The 25,730-nt window shown below is 46.6% G+C and overlaps 5 protein-coding genes across 8 annotated transcripts; 2 read left to right on the forward strand and 3 right to left on the reverse strand.

Moving 5' to 3' along the window:
* Positions 1 to 40: 40 nt before the first annotated feature.
* Positions 41 to 2,509, reverse strand: LOC117652520 (acylglycerol kinase, mitochondrial). 3 transcript variants are annotated; one of them, XM_034397505.1, is made up of 10 exons: positions 2,491 to 2,509; positions 2,046 to 2,228; positions 1,791 to 1,910; positions 1,515 to 1,686; positions 1,230 to 1,442; positions 989 to 1,135; positions 759 to 912; positions 530 to 682; positions 262 to 446; positions 41 to 170 (listed from the first exon to the last, which is right to left on the reverse strand). In XM_034397505.1, exons 2-10 carry the CDS (start codon positions 2,153 to 2,155, stop codon positions 54 to 56), a joined length of 1,371 nt encoding a protein of 456 aa, XP_034253396.1. In that variant the 5' UTR covers positions 2,156 to 2,228; positions 2,491 to 2,509; the 3' UTR covers positions 41 to 53. The 3 variants fall into 3 exon arrangements, with proteins under 3 accessions (XP_034253396.1, XP_034253387.1, XP_034253378.1); XM_034397496.1 differs by lacking the exon at positions 2,491 to 2,509 and adding an exon at positions 2,327 to 2,480; XM_034397487.1 differs by lacking the exon at positions 2,491 to 2,509 and having other exon boundaries at positions 2,046 to 2,476.
* Positions 2,510 to 2,541: 32 nt separating this feature from the next.
* LOC117652548 (coatomer subunit zeta-1) lies at positions 2,542 to 4,177 on the forward strand. The gene is made up of 5 exons (XM_034397560.1): positions 2,542 to 2,695; positions 2,935 to 3,180; positions 3,266 to 3,399; positions 3,488 to 3,578; positions 3,666 to 4,177. The coding sequence occupies exons 1-5, from the start codon at positions 2,678 to 2,680 to the stop codon at positions 3,711 to 3,713; spliced, it is 537 nt and encodes a 178-aa protein (XP_034253451.1). The 5' UTR covers positions 2,542 to 2,677; the 3' UTR covers positions 3,714 to 4,177.
* LOC117652542 (NADH dehydrogenase [ubiquinone] 1 alpha subcomplex subunit 8) lies at positions 4,085 to 5,411 on the reverse strand. Its single transcript, XM_034397550.1, has 3 exons — positions 5,182 to 5,411; positions 4,525 to 4,700; positions 4,085 to 4,428 (listed from the first exon to the last, which is right to left on the reverse strand). The coding sequence occupies exons 1-3, from the start codon at positions 5,308 to 5,310 to the stop codon at positions 4,197 to 4,199; spliced, it is 537 nt and encodes a 178-aa protein (XP_034253441.1). The 5' UTR covers positions 5,311 to 5,411; the 3' UTR covers positions 4,085 to 4,196.
* Positions 5,412 to 6,432: 1,021 nt separating this feature from the next.
* On the forward strand, positions 6,433 to 14,549 carry LOC117647852. Its single transcript, XM_034389828.1, has 7 exons — positions 6,433 to 6,698; positions 10,197 to 10,369; positions 10,840 to 10,977; positions 11,456 to 11,695; positions 12,021 to 12,248; positions 12,402 to 12,533; positions 13,005 to 14,549. Exons 1-7 carry the CDS (start codon positions 6,575 to 6,577, stop codon positions 13,257 to 13,259), a joined length of 1,290 nt encoding a protein of 429 aa, XP_034245719.1. The 5' UTR covers positions 6,433 to 6,574; the 3' UTR covers positions 13,260 to 14,549.
* Positions 14,176 to 24,773, reverse strand: LOC117647837 (oxysterol-binding protein-related protein 6-like). 2 transcript variants are annotated; one of them, XM_034389812.1, is made up of 19 exons: positions 24,431 to 24,773; positions 23,646 to 23,983; positions 23,483 to 23,567; positions 23,260 to 23,408; positions 22,979 to 23,146; positions 22,728 to 22,872; positions 22,393 to 22,643; positions 22,140 to 22,301; positions 21,799 to 22,063; positions 21,472 to 21,713; positions 21,085 to 21,379; positions 20,817 to 20,986; positions 20,525 to 20,737; positions 20,329 to 20,446; positions 20,069 to 20,232; positions 19,843 to 19,987; positions 19,626 to 19,752; positions 19,398 to 19,520; positions 19,180 to 19,318 (listed from the first exon to the last, which is right to left on the reverse strand). In XM_034389812.1, exons 2-19 carry the CDS (start codon positions 23,871 to 23,873, stop codon positions 19,210 to 19,212), a joined length of 3,159 nt encoding a protein of 1,052 aa, XP_034245703.1. In that variant the 5' UTR covers positions 23,874 to 23,983; positions 24,431 to 24,773; the 3' UTR covers positions 19,180 to 19,209. The 2 variants fall into 2 exon arrangements, with proteins under 2 accessions (XP_034245711.1, XP_034245703.1); XM_034389820.1 differs by lacking the exon at positions 24,431 to 24,773 and having other exon boundaries at positions 14,176 to 19,318; positions 23,646 to 23,873.
* Positions 24,774 to 25,730: the final 957 nt, after the last annotated feature.

Consider the following 25,730-nt stretch of genomic DNA (forward strand, 5'->3'; position numbering starts at 1 on the left):
GCTTTCTTACTATGTCCTCCTATTCAATAAGAACAAAACAAACTATTAATATATCACTTTATTATAACATGTGGGGAATAGAACATTTTAACAAGATTGGGCAGTAGTGTAGCATGAACTGCCTTAACTTCATAGTCTTCATTATCAATAGAAATCCATTTTTCTATATCCTGGAAATGGACAAATTATTATTGCACAAGGTTGTGGGGCACAAATTTAGGAAAGTTCAGCTGACCTTGATGCTCAAAATGCAATAGCTACCTTTGGACCAGTAGGAATATTGTCCTGTGTAGAACTAGCTGTAGCATTGTCTTGATGCTTCACTGCTTGGACTGGCCAAAGTTTAACTTCTTTGGCCAAAATTTTGCAAGGCCTTGATGGATCCTCACCATTTTCTCTTCGCCATCCCTCTTTGACAAAATCATTGTAGCTTACGTGTTCAGGTCCTAAAAGCACAATAGTTCCTAGAAAATGTGCTACAAAGATATTTGTTGTATCAAAGCAGTGTAGTAGCTACTGTCATACTAACCAAAAGATACCTGGAGCTGAGGCACTTTGTTGTGTTCCTTGGATACATTTGAAGAAATAAGGGAAAAGTCTGAAGTAGCAACATCCAACTTACGAACTGTGCGGCAGTCTTCATTTACTTTTCCTCTATAGTCAACAGTAGGAACCACAGATCCTAAAAGGGCATGTTAATTATTAAGAAAGAAAGTGATGGCATATTTTTGATGGGAACACACAGGATGTACACAAACCTGGCTGCCTTTTTCCAAATGCACTCCACCAGGATTTACTTTGAGCTTGATCTGGATGCAGGTCTAGTCTCTGTTCATAGCAGTTGGAACAGCCATTACACGGTGGACTATATTCCATATTGGCCTGAACATTCCATGTGATAGTTTTCTCACCCTAGAAAAAGGGGAGGCAATTAAAAACCAGAGGGCTTGTACTTTTCATTAACTTGAGAATGACTGAACAACAATACCTTGAAACCTGCAAAAATGTATGCAGCGTAGCCCCGGAGACCTCCAAAGTACCAATACTTGTCTCGTCGGGCGTTAGTATCCCTAAAGGCACCCCATTCCAAGCCAGCTAGGCCGTACACAGGCTTCCCGCCTTCATTACCGTCTGTCTGCAATTAGAAATGAAATATGCCATTCATTCTATGTGTCAAAAAAATATTGGTAAAAGAGAAGATGAAAACTGCTACAATGCCAGAGACTCACAGGGAGAACTTGGAACTTGATAACATCCAATGGTTTGGAAGCTTCAAGAATAACTGCCATTGTTGCCTCAGCAAGAAGCTTAATGCGGTCATCAGCACTCTGAGAAAACAGGTGTTTAGCTATGGAATTGGTCTTGCCAACCGGCAAAACACCCAACGGCATTTTTCTTGCGACGTTGGTTCCATCTTCTCTTCTTAACAAACCTGTGACTGCCTGGAAAGTAAACAGAGAGAGTAAATCTAAAGTACAGGAAATGGAAAGCATGAGGGCAGGTTGCAAACGAACCTCGGATAGAGTCCCATCACCACCTGCCACGACAATGGCATCTGTTGCTTCCTCTAATTTCTCAATTAATGTTCTTGCTTGACCTTCTTTCCCCGTAACTACTACATTGACACTCAATCCTGCAAGGTACAATAAAGGAGCGCAATACTCTTCAAACTCTTTTTTTGCTTTTCTGAAACAAAATTACCAGATTGTTAGAACTACAAATTATAGAAGTGCCCACAGGTTTTGATCTTTTTCCTCCTCTTATTGATTGAACAGTCTGTTGCACCTTACCGCTTGTTGGCGGCTGGATTGAGAATAACAGTGATGTGGCGGGGTCTACAATCCACTGGCATCGGAGCTTCTCCGATCTCTCTAGCTGCCTCACAGTAGGCTCTCATCATTTGACGGGATCTGCATGACAGAGTCAAAACGAAAAAGGATCAGTGCAGTTTGGTTAAAAGTTTTGACCATCAAGATCAAAAAAATTAAATGGTAGAAAATGAGGATTGAACCCCTAACACAGGAAAGCTAGGTGTAATTACTCACTCATAGGAATACATTAAGTAATCCACTCCATAGACGAGGGCAACTGTTCCAAACACCGATTTCTTCCAGTTATTGCGCAAAGTTTCAAAAATTTTCACAATTTTTGCCATTTTATAATAGTGAAAATACTTTAGCCGAAATTAAAAAGTTGAATGAACAACGGACAAGGACCAATGCAGCACACTAAACAGGTATCACAAATAAGCAAACATAACGTAGCCCATAAAGAATTAAACATGGAAACGACTTAAAATACAAATTTATATCCTAACATAACCTACAGAACCAACATGGTACTTTTCATAAACAGACAGACGAAAAAAAGGGTTGGTGAAAACAAAAGGTTCCTGCTGATGACTGGGAGCATATTCCACCCAAGGCATTAAGGCTGGGATACTAATAGGTTTTCTATGATTTAGTTACACCGTTTTGCACAAAATTTTACCATTTCATTTTTAAGCGTAATAATAACAAAGAGTATGAGACGTTTTCTCCTGGTGGCACCACTGGCAATGGAGAAAGGGACCTTTCGCGCTGAGAAGTTGGTGGCTCTGTTGTGTTGATGTGTCGCTCTAGCAGTAGGCATTACGATTAATTTTCTGATAAAACTTGGCGTACGGCTCTTGTGAAAAATGGAAGGATCTTTGTTGGTATGTCAATTTCAGTTGCCCATGAATATTTTTCGTCTTTTTCTTCCCTACTCACTTTAAATGTTTCGTGTTTATCTAAAATCTTAGGTTAAGGCCTTGCAAATTCATATGTCAAAAGTATTTGTCACATTCAATAAGATTCGTTGATTCGCTGTTAAGGTTTTACGATGGTGATGTAAACCCTTTTTAATTTCAATAGAATTCAAGTGGAACTATGTGTTTGATCTTGTCTTTTTCAGGAACCAACGTTGTACGTCATCAAAGGCATGGTAATTTTGGACAACGATGGCCACCGTGTTCTTGCAAAGTATTATGATAAAAATATATTTCCTACTGCAAAAGAACAAAAGGCATTTGAGAAAAATCTCTTCAATAAGACCCATCGTTCCAATGCAGAGATCATCATGCTTGATGGCTTGACCTGTGTTTATTACAGCAATGTTGACCTTTTCTTTTACGTAATGGGAAGTTCGCATGAAAATGAGGTAATGACAGAAGTTGTTTTTCAATTCATATCAGACTTTCCCAGTTTAGGGGACAATTTACTTAAACCCTCTCATTTTATTTCAGTTGATATTGATGACGGCTCTCAATTGCCTCTACGATTCTGTTAGTAATATTCTTAGGAAAAATGTTGAAAAGCGAACACTGTTTGAAAATTTGGACATTGTGATGCTTGCTATGGATGAAATTTGTGATGGAGGGTGAGTTGACTTCACTATAATCTATTCAAGTTGTCATGAAAGTGTATCTGTTTTTATGTTTCCACTATACAATTTTCTGTGTTCGCAGCATCATTATGGAGGCAGACTTCAAGGCTGTTCTTCAAAGGGTTGCACTAAGAACAGATGACATACCACTGGGTGAACAGACAGTTGCTCAGGTAGGCATTGCTCTTACTTTAGCACCAAACTAAGGTTGAATGAAACTTTTCTTATTTGAATGGTATGTTGTTGCTTTTCTTCCTTAGGTACTACAATCAGCCAAAGAGCAATTAAAATGGTCTCTGTTGAAATGACCTCAATACATTTTCCTCCGAGCCAATCTGTTTGGATTCATCCTACTATGTGACAAGTGTATTCAGTGTTAATTCCATATTTTAAAAAAATGTCTTTAATACCATTGAAAAATTATTCCCCTTTTCATCCTCGATACCCCCTATCTACAACCGCTTACCAGCATAGGAATCCCTGCAGAGTTGAGCGGTTGTAGATAGGGGGTATCGCTTTGCACCTCACTTAAAATGCAATGTATGTAGTTATGAAAATGCAGGTATTTTTCAAATTATACTCTTATTTCTTGGATTTTGTCTTATTATCATTTTAAATAATTCAGACCAGACAAATTGTAACTAATCATCTTATGACAAGAGTCAGAAAAAAACAACTATTAACATAATAGAACCAGCTGAAAACCATATATTACACATTTATGTATCAACAATTTACAATGCTTCTAAATAAAAGACTGACACAAAACTTTGTCAAGGACTTAATTTCCATCAAATATTTCCATCAAAGACACCTTGAGTAGATTCAGTGGAAATCTTGTCCTTCGGATAATTTTGAGGAAGGCCAGGAGTGGCATCATCATACTTGGGATATTGAGGAAGTGCTGGCGCGGGTCGTTTGGAGTCATGAATCTTCGGTTCACAGAAATAAGTTGGTCGTGGCCTGTCAATGCCAATGTGAGCCTTCACACATTCATTGAACACTTCTTGTGTTTTGCGGCACCTTATGAAGCAAAAAGTAGAACCAGTAAATACCAATGGCAAAAGGTTCATTCCAGAATGCTATGAGAAATAATGTAACTTCCAATTCAACACTTACGGTCCATACTCGAAGTTGGAGCTGCTACTGATCAAGCACTTTTGATACTGAGTGAACTCAGCTAAGCAGGATTTTTTCACCTTCTTGAAAAACTCAATGCCACAAGAAGTTACTTTTTTACCTTCATCGAGACACTTCCTGGGATCTCCCAGCTCATCACGACACAGGATAAATTCCTGCAACAAAAAAATCTCATCAGCTCAATCTACATAAACTAGGCGCCATTATAGATTGAAATTATAGAAGTTAATAGAGAAGGGAAAGAAACTTCTCAATATCTCACATCTTTCAAAACACCTAGAATTTGTACGTGTCGATAGGTGACAGTAGGACAGACTTTGAGGGAAACATTGACATGCGTTAGTGCTCACCTCAAACACTATTAAAAACTCTTCTAAGACTGTTAAAAAGGGTGACAGAGCGAAAAGCTGTTATTTACATTAAAAAAATAAAACAAGTGTGTCTGGTGCCCTGGCGGTGACCTAGGTCCTCATAACCTCTCTACGAGAGACGGTATCCTGTATTTTATGATGGATTGGATTCAGACTTGATGACAAGTAAGTCAGCACTCACGAAAAGGAAGCAGACAACCTCATAAAAACACCCACAACTGCTCATAGCGACTGATATATATTAAAATAACAAGTTTTTACTCACTTTGCAGGGCTCTTCGCAGTACTTTCCCAAATGGAAAGCTCCCGTGGCAAGCGCAGCAGCAGTCACATTGAGTTCAGGAACAGTAAGTTCCTCCTCTGTTGGGAGCTTGAATTGGTTGGTGAGCACCATTTTTCTCGAACAGTAAATAAATCCCGTCCAAGTGCGTAACGAGCCTAACCAACCTATGTTATCAATCAGCTGCTGAGGCACAGCAGCAGCAGAAGGATACAGTGTATGAAACTGCACGACGCTGAGACAAAAGCTGAAGGAGACAACTTCTTTTATGAAATTAAGCATCCAAAAACTTTCAAATGCTGCTCAGCTGTTTTTATTCTGATGCTCTAAAAATATATTTTGAAATATAATCATTTTTTATTCGGAAAAGATTGCTTTCTAAAATGAGTTTACAGTTATATTTTGTTTTTGTACTTAGCTCTCGTGTTTGCTAGACTGCGTGCAAAGTTACTTCTGCTGAAGAGTTTCAAAAAACCCATATATACGTACCCAGTGTTTTGTGCCCTTGTTGAATCCTTGAGCACACATCCTCTGGATTCCATCCTATGGTCCACCTTATTTTGTGTGTCTGTGTGTGAGGGGCACTGTACCTCCTTCGAAGTCCGCCACAAGCGTAGGAAGTAAGCATAATCAGTCAACTTCTTGTCGCATAAAACGTGGATATTTCACGCTTTCTAACTATCAATTATCAACACGTTCTCGAGAGCCCTGGACAAGGCCACTGCACAACTTTCACCTCTCACCCCATTTCCTTCAGAAGATTCCACAGGTCCGCCTCTGTAAGCTCAAATACTCCGGACTGATTGCGCCGATTTTTCAGGGAAGTCCCGATTAGAAATGGGTGGGGTTTTCGTTGGTTCGATTAGGATGAGTCGCCCTCGGCTTGCAGGAACGAGTCCGAGGGAAAGAGGCTGAGTGTCTCATTTCCACGAAGAAAGGTGAGGCATTTCGGGGCTAATCGTTTCCGAGGGCGAGGGCCTCCAGGAAAAGAGGGAGGCGGGGAGGGGGAGGCCTGGAGCCTGCGAGCTGATTCCGAGCCGCGCTTCGTCGCTGTGTCTCTCTGCCTCTCTCGCACGCCTGCCGGACCGGTGCCGACCGGTGCCGGACGCCACGAGAGTGCGAGCGAGACAGAGCGACGAAAGCACAGTCGGCCTGCGGGAGCCTTCGCAAGCCTTCGCAAGCGAGCCGGCGGCTAGGCAGCTTCTTGGTGCGCTGTAGCCAGTCGCGTCGCGGAGGTCCAGAACAGCACGACGTTGACGGGCAGCGCCGAGCGTCACGGACGATCCGCGCCGAGCACGCCGCGCACGCCGAGCACTCGCAGCACGCCGAGTCCAAGGCGTCGGCCGTCGGCAGCGTCCACAGCGTCCACTCGCCAGCCATGAGGAGGTCCACCTTCACCTTCGCCGAGAGCGTCCAGGGCGTCCAGGGCGTCGTCGCCGTACTGCTGCTCATGGCCTCGCACGGCGCCCTCGCGAGGTCGCTCGACGCCAGCACCGCGGGAGGTACGAATGAGTGCGCGTCTCGGGTGTCCCGGGGGCAGTTCGCCAGCTCGTTCGCCAGTGTCCGAAGGGTGCGACGGAGCCGACGCGCGTGTTCCAGTGCAGTGCTCACACGCATTGTGTGCGTGGTATTTAAATCCACTCCGGACGCACCGAGGAGGACAACAACCCCCTGCCCCTCCCCGCCTGTGACCGTCCGCGGAATCTCCCCGCCTCTCACACCCCTACCGAGCGCCCCATAAGCGCGAGAGAGACAGGGCGATGAGACGCGACCCCGCGGAATGGGGCGCCTGCATGCGCCACTGATTACAACTTGCGATGAGGTCACTACCTGTCGGCCGCCATTCCGTCCGTCTGTCCGTCCGTCCGTCCGGCTGTTCGTCTGGCTGTCTGTCCTGTCCGCCCGCGTCGCTGGTCGTCAGCCTGCCCGTGTTCTTTCTTGTTGTGCCCGAGCGCGTGCTGTCTTGCCCGGCGTGCCCCGGCGTGCCGAGAGGCAGGCGGCGCGCTGCGGTTCGAACCAAACTCAGCGGGCCAAGGTCAAGGGCGGTAGGACGGTCCTAAGGGAGCGCGTCCATGGCGCACAGTGGGCCAGATGACCGGTGGAGGCGGACAAAACTCTAGACGTGATTTGAGCTCCAGAGTTGCTAAGCAGGACTCGAACCTAACGTGTGACCCCAACAATAGATTCCTCTTTCGGAGAGCAATCCATTGGTGGGGTCACACGTGCGGTTCGAGTCTCATTCAGCGGCTATGGAACTCAAAACACGTCCAAGTTTTGGCCGCCTCTACCGATCCTCTGGCCCACTGTGTGGCCGGGTCCATGGGGGGGTTCATGGCGGAGTCCACGATGCCCAGCAAGACCGTCCGTGACCCGTGCCCCCACGGCCGCCCATGGCCCTCGCCCCCGGCTGCCCCGTCCCATTGGTCCCTGCAAGGCCGGCAGGAGTCAACGGATACTTCAGGGGCGACCTCCTTGCCCTGCGCTGGCCCTGCCCTGGCCCTGCCGGCAGCGCAGAGGGCGGTGGGCGGTGGGTGCCACCGTGGAGATGGGTGCGTCCATGCCCTCCTCCCTCTCCCCTCAAGCCGCCCCTGGATAAGCAGCGAAGGGGGTGTGTGCTTAGGGCTCCAATATTTACCCGAGCGCTTTGGGGGAAGCCCGCAGCCCGCACTCCACAGCAGGCTGATTCCGAACACTGCTCTCGTCTCTCTCCCACTCATAGGGCGCCTCGCATAGGTGCGAGTGAGGCAGAGCGACGTGCTCGGAATCAGTCCGCAGGGCCGGGCCGGGGCAACAAGTACCTCCCCGGGTATTTCAAGTCGGCCGTGAACTTCGATCACCGCCGCCACGTACTTATTGGGCCGGCCTTGGCGCATCGGCCACACTGAGGCCGCGCGGCGCCGCACGGCCGGCGTGCGGGTCGCAGGCCGTACTAGCGCCTCCGGCCCACAGTGTGCCAGAAGACCGGTGGAGGCGGTCAAACTACGGGACCCGTTTTGAGCTCCAGAGTCGTTAAATGGGACTCGAACCGAACGTGTGACCCCACCAATGGATTGCTCTCCGAACGAGGAATCCATGGATGGGGTCACACGTTCCGTACGAGTCCTGTTTGGCGACTCAAGAGCTCAAAACGCGTCTGGAGTTTCAGCCGCATCCACCGGTCTTCTGGCAAATCCACTGTGCGGCGCGGCGAGCTGGACGGCGAGCTGGACGGCAAGTGCGGCGGGCTGCCAGGGCCTCCGCGGAGCCACGGCGGAGCCGCGTCATATCCTGGGCCTGCAGGCCGGCTCCAAAGAGTCGCCGTGTCTCTCTCTCGCGCGCGGGGCGTTTCGCGCGGGCGCGAGAGAGACAGGGCGACTCTTCGGAGTGAGTCTACTGGTCGCGTCGCGCCAGCCGCGCCAGCCGCGTCACGGGGAAAGGGGAGCTGAGCGGAGCACAGCGGAGCAGAGCCTTCGCGACGAGCTGGACGAGCTGGACGAGCTCCGCGACGACGGTCGCCGTGTGTACAGTCGCGTTGTCCCGGCCGGGCCGGCCGGGCTGGCCGGGCCCGGACCGAGATGAGTTAAGTTGGTCCCCCGGTGGGGCCCGTGGGGCCGCGGGGCCGTGGGGCGTCGCGGGGCCTGCTGGAGCATGAGGCGTAGAGCTGCCCGGTACACTTCCGACCGTTTCGGATACTGCAGACGGTGGCAGCGCCACGGCAGCTGTCTGTAAAATTAGACGGATGGTGAAGCGCACCGCACAGCGGGCCCGGAGGCCGGCGCAGGCGGCCGAAAATCCGGACGCGTTTTGAGCTCCAGAGTCGCTGAATGGGACTCGAACCGATCGTGTGACCCCACCAATGGATTGCTCCCCGAACGAGGAAGCCATTGGTGGGGTCACACGCTCGGTTCGAGTCCTGTTTAGGGACTCTGGAGCTCAAAGCGCGTCTCGAGTGTTGGCCGCCGGCGTCGGTCCCCTGGCCCACTGTGCACCGTGGCTACAGCACCTGAACGAAGCTCTACCCGCCCGGGCGGAAAGCCGTGACACTGGCTCGAAACTGTCGTGACATTTTTGACACGCGACAGACTTTCGGACTGCCTTGGAATGGTGCGCAGCGTCATTTGGCGTTCTCGATCGCTTTTCGGTTTATTTCGGTTTATTTTGACGTTTGGCCGCAGGGACGCGAACGACGACCCGGGACAAAGGCTTGGTCCTGGCAGGGCTGTGCAGGGCTGTGCCGGGCTGTGCCGCCGCGCTACACTGGACAACAGCGGCCCTCCTCACAACATTGGGCTGGGCAGCTCTAGCTGTTGATATCGCCGCGAGGTCCTTGCGCGGTCCTAGTAGTGCCCCCCCCCCCACATCCCCCCTCCGACGGACCCTGGCGCACAAAAGCCTGGACTCGACAGCGGTCGCACAAGGCGCGTGGAACGCTCGCTCTCCGGCAAAAAGTCTCACTGAAACTTGGCCCGTTTCTTACTTCTTGGATCTTGGTTGGCAAGGCGTTCGTGGTTGGCGCCGTCGAAGAGTTTCCCCGGGACACCCTGGCGTTGGCTCCGAGCTCGAAAGCAAGGGAAAAGTAGCGGTGCGGGTGGCGGCTCGGCGTGAAGCGCTGCGAGCGAAGCGCCCGGCCGGTGGACGCGCCTGTCGAGCGGCGGGGCGTGGCGGGCTGCCTACCCGCCGCTCGTAAGGCGCTCGCCGCCGCCAGATCCGCCAGACGACACACGCGACGACCGAAGAACGGGTGTTTCCGAGTGTTTTTTATTTTTTAAGTTTCGCTGCACTGTTCCTCTCTTCCGCTGGTGCACTGTCCCTATGCTCCACTGTTACCGACTGATACACTGTTCACTACTCCAATGTTCCATTGCTCCTCTGTTCCACTGTTGCGCTGTTCTCCTACTCAATTGTTCCTCTGTTCCCCTGTTCCTCCGCTCCACTGTTCAACTCCCCCAGTGTTCCGCTGCTCTACTACTCCACTGTTCCGCTGCTCCAATGCTTCTGCACCGTTCCACTGCCCCTCGCAGGCTGCTCGCTGAACGTGGACGGCGGCTTCACGGGTCGCAGCACCGCGCTGCTCGTCAACAACCGGAGTCGGCCGCCCTCGTGGCTGCTGCCCGTCCGCAACAACAGGAGCAAGGTGCTGCACCTGGACAGGGGGCAGAGCTTCGTCGCCTCGTGCCCGGGGTCGCGCAACCAGGTAGGAGTCACTCGCACCGTGCTCGCACCGTGGGCCACGACCAGGCCACGACCGGCACCGGCGGCCAAAACTCGAGACGCGTTTTGACGCGTTTTGAGCTCCAGAGTCGCTAAATGGGACTCGAACCGAACGTGTGACCCCACCAATGGATTCCACGTTCAGAGAGCAATCCGTTGGTGGGGTCACACGATCGGTTCGAATCCCATTTAGCGGCACTGGAGCTCAAAACGCGTCTAGAATTTTGGCCTTCTGCGGCCTGTGCCTCGGTGTCTGCAAACTTCCTCCAAGACGTCAAAAGTCGTGAAAAGTTGACTTCCAAGTCGACGCCTCGCAGCAAAAGGCCTACCTTGTCCACTAGGTTAAAGATAAGCTTCTTTTGCTGGGAGGAGTCTATAGTTGTTTCCCTCGCCGCATCCGGATCGGAAAAGTATGTGTAGAGAAGGCCTCTCTGACTGTGCCTCGAATCGCAGGTGATCGGCATCACCCAGCAGCACGGCGTCCTGGAGTGCGACGCGGGCGCCCTCCGCGCCGTGGCGTCCCCCATCCCCAAGGCCATCAACAGCCGCGACCTGACGTGCAAGAAGCCCGCCCAGGCCGAGCTCAGACCGGTGAGTACCTACCGCGGCAGTGCCGTGGCAGTGCCGTGGCAGTGCCGACCCAGCAGACTGATTCCGAGCAACGCTGTGGTCGGCCTGTCTCTCTCGCATTCCCAGGGAAGCTCCATGAGTGCGAGAGAGACAGACTGTGGAGAGCAGTGCTCAGTAAGCCGGAAGAGGCGGCCAAAATTCTCGACGTGTTTTGAGCTCCAGAGTGTCTAAACAGGACTCGAACCGAACGTGTGACCCCACCAATGGATTCCTCATTCGGAGAGCAATCTATTGGTGGTGCCACCTTCGGTTCGAGTCCCATTTAGCGACTCAGGAGCTCAAGACCCGTCAGGGCTTTTAAACGCCTCCACCGGTCCTCTGGCAACGCTGTGCAGTGCTTGGAATCGGTCTGCAGGCGCCCGGCGTCGACGTCCGAATTTTGCGAATTTCGGCGCCAGAAGGGCAAAAAGATGACGTGTCGTTGGTGGCTACTGGTTAGGGCAGCAAGTGTGGCGAGGGCGGCCGGTGGTTCAACGTGGGCTTCAACGTGAGCGGCGTGGGCTTCGTGCCGCTCTTCGGCGTCTGCCACAACGTGGACCTGGGCGCCACACTGTACGCAGCGCACAAGCTGCACGGCGGCGCCATCGACGCGGCGCAGGACGAGTCCAAGCGGCCCGCCTTCCACCAGGGGCTCAGTGACCTGTACGCTGGCTATAGCCCGGACGACGCCTACAAGAAGGTAGGTGCAGCGTGCAGCACAGTGGATTTGCCAGAAGAGCGGCGCCGGCGGCCAAAACTCTACACGCGTTTTGAGCACCAGAGTCGCTAAATGGGACTCGAAGCGAACGCGTGACCCCGCCAATGGATTGCTCTCCACATGAGGGATCCATTTGTGGGGGTCACTCGTGCGGTTCGAGTCCTGTTCAGCGACTCTGGAGCTCAAAACGCGTCCAGAGTTTTGTCCGCCGGCGCCGGTTTTCTGGCAAATCCACTGCGACGAGTCGTCGAGTCGCCGCCACGCCCGCACGTTTTGAACTCGTTCTCGGCCGTCTCCACATTTGCAGAGCCGGCAGCAGGCCACCCTGATGCAGCTGCTGGGCACGAGGCGCGCCAAGGAGGTGTTGGACGTGTCGCCGCTGGTGCGCGGCCACCTCAGCCCCGACGGCGACTTCCTCTGGGCGCCCCACCAGTGGGCCACCTACTTCTACGCCAACGTCGCGCCGCAGTTCTCCTCCATCAACGGCGGCCACTGGAAGGTGGTGGAGAACCTGGCCCGGAAGGTCGCATCGCAGGTAGGACCACTTATTCTCTCTCCCTCTCGCGCCGACATCGTCCCCAGACTGATCCCGACGCTGTCTCTCTCGTACCTCCACGAGACGCCCCATGAGTGCGAGAGAGACACACAGGGCACACCGAGTCATCTTCTTCCTGTCCACCTGCTGCAGATGCAGGCCGACCTCATGGTGTACACGGGCACGCACGGGGTGTTGACGCTCACCAACGGGGACGGCAAGAAGGTGGCCATCTACCTGGAACCGCTCAAGCGGAAGATCCCTGTCCCGGAGCACATATGGAAGGTACGCATACCACGTGTAGCTTCAGCCTTCAGCTTGAAGCGCCTGGAAGACATGCAACTAGCTGTGCGCTCCGAGGCACAGGGGGTGAGAAGACCGGCGGGCAGCCGAAACTCTCGGCGCGTTTTGAGCTCCAGAGTCGCTAAACAGGACTCGAACCGAGCGTGTGATCCCACTAATGAATTCCTGGATCGGAGATCAGTCGGGGTCACACGTTCGGTTCGAGTCTCATTTAGCGACACTGGAGCTCAAAACGCGTCTAGAATTTTGGCCGCCTCCACCGGTCTTCTGCCCCACTGTGCGGGGGAGTCCCGTTTTTCACCCCTTGCAGACAGATTCTGAGAGTCGTTTTTGTCGTTCTGTCTCTCCCGCACCCATGCAAGCCACACCGTGAGTGAGAGAGCGACGGAAACGACTCTCGGAATGAGCCTGCAGCGATCACACCCCTCGGACGCCCTCCTTTTCCTCCCGCAGGTCATCTACGACCCGGCCACCAAGAGCGGCATCGCGCTGGCCGTGGCCAACAACCCCACCCTGACGGGCCGCGATCGGTCCGCGTCGCACCTCTGCGAGGACCGGTGCGCCGAGCACGGCTGGCCCACGGACCTGCTGGGCGAGGTGCGGAAGGGACTCGTCGTCTGCTGCACTGTGCAGCAGCTCAAGCAGGCCGGCGTGCGCCTGCCCGCCTCCATCCGCGCCGAGAAGGTCCTGCGCGGCCCCCGGCGATGAGCGTGCCTTCCGCTCTCACTTTTCACCCGTCCGCTGCGGGTTCGAGTCTCACTCAAGTCCGCACAATTTTTTGAAAATTTTCTCCGCTGTTATTTCTTTCTAAAATTAAATATCCAGCTAGAAACTCTCAAGCTTTCGCAAACAAACAATGTTGGTGCAAAATTTGTCTTGGCGAACTGTGACTTTGGTGAGACTCGGACTCCATCATTTGGAGTTAGGGAAGCCCCTTTCCTCCAGTCTGCACTACGTTGAGGTGCAATAAGGAACAGCAACATAACCATCCTAAAAATTATTTTCTTGCTGTCAGAAAAAAAAGTCGTCCACCTTTTAATTGCATATTTGATAAATGAAAATCTTTAGCACCCCTCTCTCTCTCTCTCTCTCTCTCTCTCTCTCTCTCTCTCTCTCTCTCTCTCTCTCTCTCTCTCTCTATTTGTAAAAACAAATTAGTTTGTGTCTCTGTGGCATTGTGATCCCTTCAGTATAGAATGGAGTAAAAAATACGTCAATATGACACTTTCATTCAAGACGCCTTGCACACGTTTTTGAAACCGTTCCATTTGAGAACATTTTGCCTGAAATTGTGAACTAGGTCGAAACTTTCTTCAATTCTTTCTTCAAACATGATGAGAGGGTGTCTATTTTATAATGCCATTAAAGAGGTAGTGTAATGGTGTTATGTGGTACTACAAGCAGGTGCTGCTAAAAACTTAATTTCACTGACTGAGTACTGATTTTGAGGAAGAAAAAGATACTTTTCAGTTACTTCAGACAAACAGCTTTTAGCTCTGGGATAAGACTGTGGTTGCATTGAATGCACTTAAGCATTCTTGGAACTGATGTTAGGTTACATTTCTGAAAGGAAACTCACAGTATATACAAGAATGCAATTGTAGGAGTAAAGAATAGAAACTGGTATGTTGTGAGGAGTTATTTATTTCAGGAGTACAACAAGCAAACAGAACAGTCAAAAATCAGACTCAAATTGATGTCCTCTTGCTCACCTGTCTGCTACACAGCTCCTACTCACAAAACTTGGCAAAGTACAATTAAACGAACCTGTATCCAAGTTGCCCTTGACCAAACATCTCTCACAACAATAAACATTTCTGGTAACCAATTAAATTAGTGAAAGATTTTTTATCATGAAGCTTGTGATGTTCTGAAATGTTTTTGAATTATTTTATTTTGTGAGTGTATCAGGTTCAACTTTTAAGAAATCTCTTTATCTCCATTATGCAGATAGTTATTGTTGTTTTTGTAATGCATACAATAAATTTTAATGTTATATCGGGTGAAGTTATTTAAAATAAGTGAACAATATAGTCTACAATTTATCAAAGAATTGACAATCTTAACACAGTGGATACATATTACCCAAGTCATTTTCACTTTTAAAAGATAAGTTAACTTACAATCACAATTACATCACAATGTTGACACGTGATGAATATTGAACTCAACACAAAGCAAGATATTGTATTATTTATGGGTGATATCCTTTCATGGTTTTGGAAACATTTTGCCTGCACGCACGCGAACCTGAGATATGATAGAATGTTCCAGTATCCACGCGTCCAACATTTTTTTAAAAATATTAAACATTAATCTTAAATTATCATAATGTATTTTTCCCATGAAGGACATTGGCAAAATACAAAGAACATGACCCATGCATCACAATATCATAAATTGTAACATATAAATAAAAGCTTTTTAAACCAAAAAGGAGAGGGACTATTGTTGTTCTTACAAAAAAAAGAAAGCTGCAAGATTGACCACTCCCCATCACCAATGTACTAACATGCCTGAGGCCAGGGGAGAATGAACAAAGGACATTGAGTAATGCCAACCCATTTTAATGAACAAGATTTGAAAAAGAAGAAGGGTACTACACTTCTGTTGAAGAAGGGTACTACACTTCTGTTGCCTAAATGAGACAGAAGTAATAATTGATGAACATTGGTAAGACTTGCATTGTCAAAACAGCCCACAGAGAAGTCCTTTAAGTAGAAAGACTTTTTGGTAGTAAAATGGAGAAAACATGAATTACTTGTCTTAGTTCCTTTGTAGAATGAACGTGTTCTAATAGCCTGAGGGACATAAAAAATGACATCTTAAACAACAACACAACAAAGAACCAACAAAAAAATAAGAATGGAACAATACTAATAAATGTCATGGAAACATTTTTCTATAGCTTACAACACAAGAGAAAATTTTAGACCACTTCCATTTAAAGACACTAAGATACAAGCTTGTTTCTCCCCTAATATAAACACATGGAAGTTTCTAATGTATTGCACATGAATATGACTAAAATCAAAGAGGGAAAAAAAAAGGGTTGCAGTTGAGCAAGCAATGAGAATGAACAAATTATAAGAGCTAGTAATTAAAAATGACTCAGACACTGCTTCCATAGCAGCATATTCTCAGCAAACACTTGATTTGAATGCAATACAACTTGAATTGGGAAAGTATTTTCCCTCAAAATTGAAGCTGTGTCTTATCATCAATAATGTTTTAATATAGGAAAACATTCATCACAATCATCCTTAGAGTATCACTCTGAAACTGCAAAGCATATTTCTGGAAGACAAAATAGGAAAAGAAAAGAACTACACGATGTAGGGTCGAAGAAAAATCACAAATAAAACTTCAATACACGTAAAGACACCATCAAACCTTCCTTCCAGATGGTTTCCCTCTTAGCCTTTCTGCAACTTAATGACATTGTCATGCTACGCATAACAGCAAATAACCCGTTCTTTGTGACCTTCTGACATCTCAAAAACCCTGCTATGCAGCAAACCTTTGTACACACATGCTTATGTTTGGGCGCATAGTGCTTTGAGAAACGTCAGAAAGTCATGAAAATCTTCAAATATTTTTTTTAAAAAGAAGGTGGGTGTGCGGGATGCATGAAATGGGTACATTGAAGGTACAGGTTGTATGAATCTATTGCCTCCCAGAAGCAGACCTTAGCCACTTCACTGTACTTGTACAACGCACTACAGAAGTTGACAGTGAAAACCTAACTCAGCCTTTAGGATTTGAAAAATGTTTTTTTATAAATGAAAAATTCCAAACATCTGACGTAAAAAAGCAGCAAAATGCAAAACATAAATGGCAATGGTAATACAATACCAATAAATAGGCTTTGTCACTGAGAATGCAGAGACTGCCAGTGCTCTATGTAATACTTTATAAACAATGGGGGAGGGGTAGTGCGTGCTATCACCTTTGATGAAAAGCTAAGGAGCGGAAATCATTAAGACAATCCTGGAATGTGCCTAAAAGCATACCGTGACACTCTGAATTTACATTGCAGGTCATTTTATGACCAACACATTATTATAATGAGAATAAATACCGAAGTTCAATCACCAAAAAACGTCATCAACAAGAAGATACTTTTCTATTTAAATTTCTCAAAACAACAAAATAAAGTAGCAATACGGTAACCTTGAAATCAATTGATTGGACACAGGCAGCATAGAATTCAGCAAAACATAATGGAAATTCATGAATAGCCATGAAATTTTAGTTTCTTTATCTTAGTTAATTTAGAAACGTCTTCAAACCGGACTACAGAAGCAAGTTACAACAGGCAATTCTGTACACATGCCATGTAAACAACAAAAAGCATGAGACAAACACAAACAGATCAGAAAACATAAAACAGGCACACTTTCTTAGAAATAAAACAAGTAAATTCGTTGCTTTGCTGGTAATTCATGTTTCCTTAACAACATTTGCAATTAATGAGAATAAGAGCACAAATCCATAGCTCCTATTAATCACTTATGATGAAAAAAATATTAATGACACATTAGAATAATGGCAAATTATGCGACCAAAGCACAAAGTCAGCATGTGGTATTTGTCTTTAAAGTAGTTGATACCGTTTATCTCTGAATATAAGCTGCACCTTAATTTTGTTTGACATTGTTGAATGTGTGTACTACCTATACTCACGTTTGGAGCAGTCAAAACCAGACAAACGAGAGCAGCTTCAACTCAGAGAAACACAGTAGTAAAACTTAAGAATAACTATAGACTACAACAGATCCCTCCAAAAAAAACAACAACAAAAACACAGATGAAACTTGGAAAGGTCATAATCTGATCATGAGCAAATGTTCCAGAAGTATAGAGGCTTCCAAAATGTCAAGGCTTATGTCAACTTATGTTTACTCATCACATTCTTTAAAATCCACATTTTCTGATTGCAACATATTGTGCTATATACAAATGTTGAAATACATTGCAAGAGCCTGCTTGCTGAAATTTGATTAAGCTATCTTTCATCATAAAAATACTGCATGGAACAACTAATAAGTGCAACAAAATTAATGGAATACATGCTTCAGTAAAGAATGATAGTACCTCACTGACAGTACTAGCACACCATGAGGAAGACCAATATTAGGCACAATATAGAGTTGAAATTTTTAACATAAATATTAACAGCACCACAACACTCCAGGACTGTTCTCTACATAGGTGCAAATAAACAATGACTTTAGTTTGAGCAGGTTACTTCTTAACTGACAACACATGCTACCCTGAGACTTTAAAATCATTTTCAGTTGAAACAAATCAAAAAAATAAATAGACCTTGACATTAAATTTACTTGTAACAACTTTATCAAAATTCGCCACATGACCCTACCAACTTTGTACAATTCAAGGGTATATAAATACAATACGTATATTCCAAAATAAAAATAAACACAAAAGTTACACACGCAGCAAAATGTGCTTCCACAAAGTATTGTTTTAACGTAGTAGCACAAACTCATAGCAGCTGCTACTAGACTGAAATAGGGACAAAATGCAGCCTGCAGCCACTCTAAATACAAATTTCATAATGAAACAGATCAATAAAAAATTACAGTTCAGTGTTTGGGAGACTTAAGGACTGACAGAACTCCTCGATCAACAGGACTCATTGTCTTCAATCTAGCAATTTAACTAACCACAAGACTTTTCAGCTCCCACTTATCACAGTTCTAAAGTTTTATATAGTTAACTTTCAAGAAAATTTCTTGTAAAGAGGTATGCACAAATTCTAAGCACAGCATAAGAAACATTCACTAACAGCAGCATCGAACATACCTTTACTAAGGAATTCTAGTTCATAAACAATCCACATCATACAAGTAGACCTCGCATTTAAAATGGGGAAAACCCCAGAACAATATTTTAACAAGTGCTTCAAAACAAAAAACAAAAACAAAAACAGGACAAGAAAGGACATGGAGCATAAATTTCCACAGAAAATAGGTTTAAATTTGATAATTAAAATAACATTATGCATTCCTTTGCAGCCACAAAAGTAACTTTAGCATAAAAAATAATGAAACTTACAGGGTCAGAAGCAGAAGAGGAAGTACGATTGCAAAATCAACGAACACAAAAGCAGTGCAACATACAACGTATAATACTGCAATACAAAGTGAACACGAATGAAAGTGACATGGAGCCATACGCTGCCCCCAATTTGATATTTGTACAAAACAAGTGTGCTCCTTTAACCCCTTGGCAAGAGATACTACATGATTGTCAGGACAGCACCACTCACCTATTTTGGGCAAAGGCATTATTCTCTATTCAGTACTCTCTTCTGCCATAGAAAGTAAAGTTGAAGGGGTTTTGAAACTATGAGGAACCAGTACTTAAAAGAGCAAAAAATAAACTGCTGACATTTAGTTTGGAGGAGGCTGGAATACATTTGCTTTTAAATGTTACAGCTTGCTCACATCAAAATTATGTTTTAAACATGTGAAACTAGGTAACAGGAAAATTTGCAAGCAGGTATGAAATGCTTCCAGCATATAAGAGAAAGAAGCAATACAGTATTTAAGTTAAAATGAAACTTGTTGGAATATAATGTATTTGACAGTTTCTTATCGTCCTTAAAGGAAATAATTGACCTATGACTAAATTACCACAAGGGCCGAATGGGCATGTTCACGAATCCTGGAGATTTGCGGCATTCCCAGTACTTGTGATTATATTCCCATATTTCTTCACCATTGCTCAAGGCCCTCCGCCTGAAATATCCCAACAAAACATGAAGTGAGTTTTCGAACATCAATATTTAGAGTGGGCAAATAGTTAAACTGTACTTACTTGAACCATAGTGGTTCATGCTGTACCCCTTCCAACTCCATTGTCTTACGCCTTTCCCGTTGTGCTTGTTCCAGGTTCATTTTTATTTCTTCAGCAGCATCCAAGTTTCCCTCCTCTAGCATTCTAAAAAACAAATTAAAACATTGAAGAGATAATTCTTGCCATAGTCATAGCCACTTTTTATCAATGAGGGAAAATATTAAATGTGTGCTGACAGTCCAAGCCCACCTTTGATCTTTGCGGAAGCGAGTATCAGTGCAAGGAAGATACTTTGCCATTTCTGAATCTAGCTCATTGAGCTCAATGGCAAATCGTGTGAAGCCATAGTATCTTTCAAAATCCTCTGGCATAGTACCTGTTTCAAACACAAATAAAATCATGGTTAAAACCACAGCTATGGTAAAAAAATTTAAAAACATAATAAGCCTGGAAAGAGAAAAAGTACCTCTTCTCCATATACACTTCGCAGCAGGAGCAACACCACAGTACAAAGCCTCACTCCACTTGCCAAATAGTTTCCTGACTTCTTTGCCATTTTCATCATAAACATGTCCATAAACTTCATGACGTTTAGCAGACCAATAACTAGCCTGGAAAAGTGCAAATTAAAAAGAATTAGATCAATGTCCTTTACTCTGACATTCGAATAGTGAGTTGGGCCTGAATTGTACCTTTACAAATGTAAGTTTGCAACTGATACCAGAGTTGCTTGTGATACGAAGCTCCCCATACTGATCTACCCATCGCTGCCCTCCAAACAAGTTATGAACACAAGTTGTCACTTTGTTCCATTGGTAAACATCACCTGTTCTTGGTAACTGAAGATTTACAACACCTAAAAAAATTAATGATGGTTTATTAACCACTTCAATCGATAGATTACAAACTGAAATTAAATGAAGATTGCAAGTTGCAGGCATACACGACATACCAGTGGGCTGAAATTCCATTGATTTTCCCCAAAACTTCGTTTTAATTCTTGTATCTTGCCAAAATAGAAAATTGCGTGATTCTGCATAGCAGACACTGACAGGTGGATGGTGACTAACCTGTCATGAGATCAGACATTAAGTGAGAAAGAAGCACAATCTATTATTATTATAAAAAAGAATTGACACCTAACAAACCTGCTCAGCTATAAAACGAAATCCTTTGTCTTCACGGACACATTCATAAGTTTCACCAAGCAAGGGATTAAATGGTTTTGATCCTGCTCGAAAGTATGAAGATCCATAACTTGAAACAGTGAAGGCAGCTATACACACCATTCGCTCAAGTGGGTCATTTAACTCAGCTGCTTTATCAAGCAGCTCACTGTACTCTAACTCCTCACACAACCTCTGCATTTTACAAACAACAAAAATCAATTTTAAAATAATATTGCAAAAACATTTGTATGACTTATTGTAGGGTTCTCACCTGCAACATGTTTAAGGGCTCATTGAGTGCTACTGGCATAGAAATTTGGGATAGATCCTTGCCAATATTTTTACAAAGCAAATTCCATAGCGACAGTCCTTCTGAATCAGGGCGAGGGGCAGGTAGTTTTGTTCGACGCCCCGTCAAGCACAATGCCTGACCACCATCAGCTAAAATAAAAGAGGGCAAAGAGAAAATTCTGTGTGCGGCATGTCCTATATAGACCGATATAGACACACCAAGAAAAATGGAGGAAGTTAGAACAAACCATTCTCAACTGCGTTGAATTCTTCAGTAGCCAATTCACTGTTTTCACTGGAAACACTGCCTTCTTCACTAGTTAGACTCCCTGCTTCAGAGGAAGTGTCGCTGAGAGCACCAGGCTCTGCATCCAATTCGTTCTCTGCCTCTGGATTCTGCATTTTCCCACCAATTTCTTCTCTTCTTTCATCAGCTGGGGTGTTTGCTACACTGCTGTCGTGGTGTTCCTCCGCATCAAAGAATTCCGATGCACTGATACATGAAGAACTGTACGACAATGATGTATGAATGGGCTTTGGCGGCTGAAAGGCAAGACAATGAAGAAGTAAAGTAATATGTGAGACCACAAAGATCTTCAGAAAGGCAACTGCTATCAGATAACGTGAGTACTAACAGCAGAAACATCACTCAAATCAGCAGCTTCATGAATCCTTGCCAATCGAGTGCGAAGATCTTGGTTTTGCTGAAGGGCTTGGTTTAGCGATGCACGCAGGCCTGGCAAGGCTCCCAACCCTCCAACAGAGCTGTTATTCAGGCCAACATTCGCAAGTGTAGAGTTATCAAATTCAAGAGCTACTTTCAATCTATCTCTTTCTGTACAAAGTGATGAAAGGACGTTGGACAAAATATTGTGAACTGCAAATAGAAAAACAAAATTATTTAAACTACAGACATTACACATACAAGAGCAAATCACATGCGATTCAAAGGCCTTTTTTACCATCTTTGGCAAGTGCGGTAAAATCTTCACGTAATTGATTGTCTGGAGTGCAAGATGAGGAGATACGGCTGTCTGCTGGTGAAGTAACTAGAGGCAGAAGGTGTTCTGCCCCATGCAAACTCTGAGGCCTTGCAGCAGCAACGCCAGTGCTCAAGGAAGCAGTCATGCCCTGTGATCCAATAGTTAAAGAGGAGTTGCTACTACTCAAGCGATTTAGAGATACATGTCCTCCTGGTGAAGTTGATAAGCCTGTGAATGAACTTGTCTGAAAAAGTAATAATTTTTGTGAGAATTTCCTCAATTATAACCATTTTACTGCAAGATATTTGACATTGGCTTACTGAAAGTGGAGAAGCAGACTCTTGTTCAAAATTATTTTTGCTTGGGCTAAAACCAGCTGCAGATAAATCCATAGAACTACCCTTCGAACTTTTCTTTTTGCGAAGTCCAAATTTTTTACGGTCTTTCTTAATATTTGGCGAAGATCCCTCAATAGGAAGTGGCTTGAGATGAAAACCAACAGCAACTTTGAGTAAACATGATCTTAAAAAACCAAATATCCAAGTAGGCAATTAATGAAAAATCTCAGTGTACCTCAACATCTAGAGTTGGTATGGATTCAATCTGCTCTAAAATTCTGTTCAGTTGAGTGACAGTCTGACCAGCTTGTGCCAATTCACGGTTTAATGACTCCAGAGTAGATTGGGTGTCCACTATCCAGTTAGACAATCGTCCAGTAGATCCTGTGCCTGGTAGCAGTACATTTGAAGGGGGTGATGATAATTTTACCCCACGGGGCAATGATCCATCACGTGTTTCTCTTTCTGGAGGTGTTAGTGGCAATTCTGAATGTTTGTAAAGAAGGAACATTTGAGGAAAGCGATGCAAGAGCAGACAGGCTTCAAGTCTGATACAAGTTTGAGACTCACTAGGCTGTGCTGGACTTCTGTGCCCAGGGGAGAAGGGTAGAGTGCCTTCCCTTGACCCTGAACCGAAGGTTAAAACATGTTGCCGATACAAACGGTGTACCTTGAGCTGATCAACCCATTTCACAAATGTTTCATGAGTTTTGGCCTGAAAAAAAAAATGTCACCTTTAGAAACTATACCAATGGCAAGACCAATTGCTGTGTGATGAGCTGGTGTAGCACAGTCAAAAATAAAAACATAGCTTAAACAACCTTGAGATGATAGATGAATTCTTCAGCATCAATATCCAATCTCCTCCGCTTACTTTTAGTGGATATCACGGATAAACCAATGTCTACAGACCCATGCAGCTTGCCACGGGCAACGTCTACTGGACTCTTGGCATAAATTAAAATACCTTTATCCACCAGGAAGTACCGCTAAATGTTTTTAAAGAAATTATGTTAGATGTTTTGAAACAGAGAAACATTATCAACAGTTATTATTATTATTATTATAAAAACCATGAACATTTAGTATGGTTCTATATTACCTTGTGCCAACCCTTTAAAGGCCACTTCCGTTTCTTATGAAGATAACCAGTAAATACAGGTGGTTTTTTATCGAACCTTTGTCCATCTTTCAGTCCTTCAAGAATCTCCCATTCTGACCCTCGCCTTTGTCGAAGTTTCTTCCCTTGAACTAGAACAGAAGTAATAGAGTATAGTACAAAGTACTATCACAAAATCATCTTTACGGCACCTATTATCACTCACCAACAGGCACACCTTTAGGAGAATGTTTGTGAGCAACTTCAGCATTTGAGTCTGCAGAGAGGCTATTGCTATCTACACTTCCATCCTGATTGGAAAATAAGAAATGAGTTAGCCAAAGACAACTTCAAGGCGAATAAATGACAAAAACGGGCTTGTCACTCACAGAATCTGATGCAGTGCCAGCTACAGACTTCTTTTTGTTACGAAGTAACGGACTTCTTTTGAGATGTAGATGACTGTTGCCCAAGCTATTAGAGGCATTAGCTACAGAACCATCAGGTGTTAGACCAGACATTGTATTACCACTTGAGCCAGCGGCACCGCTTGGAACGTCTAAACGATGATTCAAGTTGCCAGGTTCTGTTGCTATGTGGCGCAGGCCTGACGCCATCTTGCGGAAAGTTAGCCAGCTGGGGAATTTCAGCCTGACTTGTTACCACTCCCACAGCGTTACTCAATTTTCACTTCCATTGGAAGTGAGCAGCTACAATTGGAAGTAACCTGGAGAAGATGAAGAGTGAATTTTAAGTATCTTCAAGAGTTTTACATTTCCATTCAGACCTTGAGCAGATAATCAGGTTATTTCAGTTGGTTTGAGAAACAAGGAGATCGCTGCCAAGGGAAGGTGGGGTGCTCCTGCCCCCTGCTACACCCCCATTAGCATTGACACAGTCATTTACAGGAGGATGACAGGTCAAAATGTTGAAACCAGATCACGGCGGGCAGTTCTCTCTTCGAGACGAGGGAGGTGGCCCAAACATTGACCTGTCGGCGCGGCTGGCGCTCCTCAAAATGTTGCGTTGGGAGATGAGTTTCCTCTTTCTAGGCCGTCGTAGGACCGACACCTAACCTCTCCCTGCACCCAGAAAACGAGCCCCGCACACTGGAAAACAGCGCCACTGCCTGACGACAGTCAGCTCCCACACTTCCAGTCGCCTCGAGACTCACCATATTCCGCTCAGGCCCGAAACTTGGTCACAAACTTCCATGTCATATCACAGATGAGAAGTTGCCTGAGGTCAAGGCGAGCCCCGAGCCCTGCACAACAACAAGGGCTTGGACAGGAGCGGAGGGAACGGAACGATCGCAATGATTCCGAAATCACGACGCTAGGCACCGATCCAGGGCGTCACGAACATCACGCTCCGTTTCGGTTTCGGGATTCACGCTTTAGTCATCAAGCATTGCCACTCGCGACGCTGTGCGACGCGCCAGTCATTTCAGGTTTCAGGCCAGACGGAATCTTCTGCTGGACGCACCACAACATTCAGCACTCTGCGCTCAGCCAGGCAGCCAGGCAGCCAGGCAGCCCAGGCGGGGCGGGCAGTCGGGGCTGGCAGGCAGCCTAGGGCGGCAACTCTCCCGCGCCCCGCGCAACCAGCGCGGAGCTGTTCCGGAGCCCACTTCTTTATCGACGAAGGGCGTGAATCTATCTACGGTTAACGAGAATTCAGGACGGAGCGTGTCCGCCGCGCGCTGGACCAGGCCACCGAGGCCGAGCCCCTGGAAGTTGACTAGGCAAGGTGGTGCGGCAAGGTTGGCAGTGGTATAGCGCGTTCGCGGGGGGCTCCCCTCCCCCCTCCCCCTTCCCTCGCCACTGCCCCCGCTCCCGCTGCCCCCGCGGCCCCCGCGCCCCCCGCCCCCTTGAGCCCCGGCTGCATCCACCGCCGCCACTGCACTGCGCGGCACTGCGGCTCTAAACTCAAACCAAACTCCCCGCTGGTGTGCACACCCCAGCCGCTCCAGCAGACTGATTCCGAGAGTCGTTTTCGTGGTTCCGTCTCTCTCGCACCAGTATGGGACGCCCCATGAGTGCGAGAGAGACAGGGCGACGAAAATGACTCTCGGAATCAGACTCCTTCCACCGCGGATCCGAAATTGTTGGTCGGTCGTTGGGCAGGGGCGGCGCAGGGGCTAGTGTCACTGCAAGTCTGATTCCGAAAGTCATTTTCGTCGCGCTTTCTCTCTCGCACTCATGGGGCGTCCCGTGTAGGTGCGAGAGAGACAGAGCGACGAGAGCGACTCGGAATGAGAGTCGTAGCGGGCAATGTAAATCTAACGCGAAGCACCGCGCTGCATGCAGGGCACCACGGGGCCTCACGCATAACGCACGACCCCAGGGACCGAGGGCTCGTTGGCTCCTTCCGAGCAGCGGGTCGACGCTCTGTCTCTCTCGCACTCCCGCAGAACTCCATGCGTGTGCGAGATAGACGGGGCGGCGAGGCGCGGTGCGGAGTCAGCCTACTGG

Source organism: Thrips palmi, unplaced genomic scaffold, assembly GCF_012932325.1.
Source record: "Thrips palmi isolate BJ-2018 unplaced genomic scaffold, TpBJ-2018v1 HiC_scaffold_10, whole genome shotgun sequence".
Taxonomy (NCBI): Eukaryota; Metazoa; Arthropoda; class Insecta; order Thysanoptera; family Thripidae; genus Thrips; species Thrips palmi.

Bases quoted from the DNA above. Each gene is read 5' to 3' on its own strand.
- LOC117647852 (XM_034389828.1), top strand. From the start codon at position 6,575: ATGAGGAGGTCCACCTTCACCTTCGCCGAGAGCGTCCAGGGCGTCCAG. The intron at 10,978-11,455 runs GTGAGTACCTAC...GCTACTGGTTAG, and splicing joins CCCAGGCCGAGCTCAGACCG to GGCAGCAAGTGTGGCGAGGG. The intron at 11,696-12,020 runs GTAGGTGCAGCG...CCACATTTGCAG, and splicing joins CGGACGACGCCTACAAGAAG to AGCCGGCAGCAGGCCACCCT.
- LOC117652542 (XM_034397550.1), bottom strand. From the start codon at position 5,310: ATGGTGCTCACCAACCAATTCAAGCTCCCAACAGAGGAGGAACTTACT. The intron at 4,701-5,181 runs GTGAGTAAAAAC...TTTTTGTTGCAG, and splicing joins ACTGCGAAGAGCCCTGCAAA to GAATTTATCCTGTGTCGTGA. The intron at 4,429-4,524 runs GTAAGTGTTGAA...TTGCTTCATAAG, and splicing joins TCCAACTTCGAGTATGGACC to GTGCCGCAAAACACAAGAAG.
- LOC117652548 (XM_034397560.1), top strand. The intron at 3,181-3,265 runs GTAATGACAGAA...ATTTTATTTCAG, and splicing joins GAAGTTCGCATGAAAATGAG to TTGATATTGATGACGGCTCT. The intron at 3,400-3,487 runs GTGAGTTGACTT...CTGTGTTCGCAG, and splicing joins GATGAAATTTGTGATGGAGG to CATCATTATGGAGGCAGACT.
- LOC117652520 (XM_034397505.1), bottom strand. From the start codon at position 2,155: ATGGCAAAAATTGTGAAAATTTTTGAAACTTTGCGCAATAACTGGAAG. The intron at 1,911-2,045 runs GTGAGTAATTAC...TCTGTCATGCAG, and splicing joins TACTTAATGTATTCCTATGA to ATCCCGTCAAATGATGAGAG. The intron at 1,443-1,514 runs GTTCGTTTGCAA...TTTACTTTCCAG, and splicing joins GTGATGGGACTCTATCCGAG to GCAGTCACAGGTTTGTTAAG.
- LOC117647837 (XM_034389820.1), bottom strand. From the start codon at position 23,873: ATGGCGTCAGGCCTGCGCCACATAGCAACAGAACCTGGCAACTTGAAT. The intron at 22,644-22,727 runs GTGAGTCTCAAA...ACAAACATTCAG, and splicing joins CAGAAGTCCAGCACAGCCTA to AATTGCCACTAACACCTCCA. The intron at 19,521-19,625 runs GTGGGCTTGGAC...TTTGTTTTTTAG, and splicing joins CGCTTCCGCAAAGATCAAAG to AATGCTAGAGGAGGGAAACT.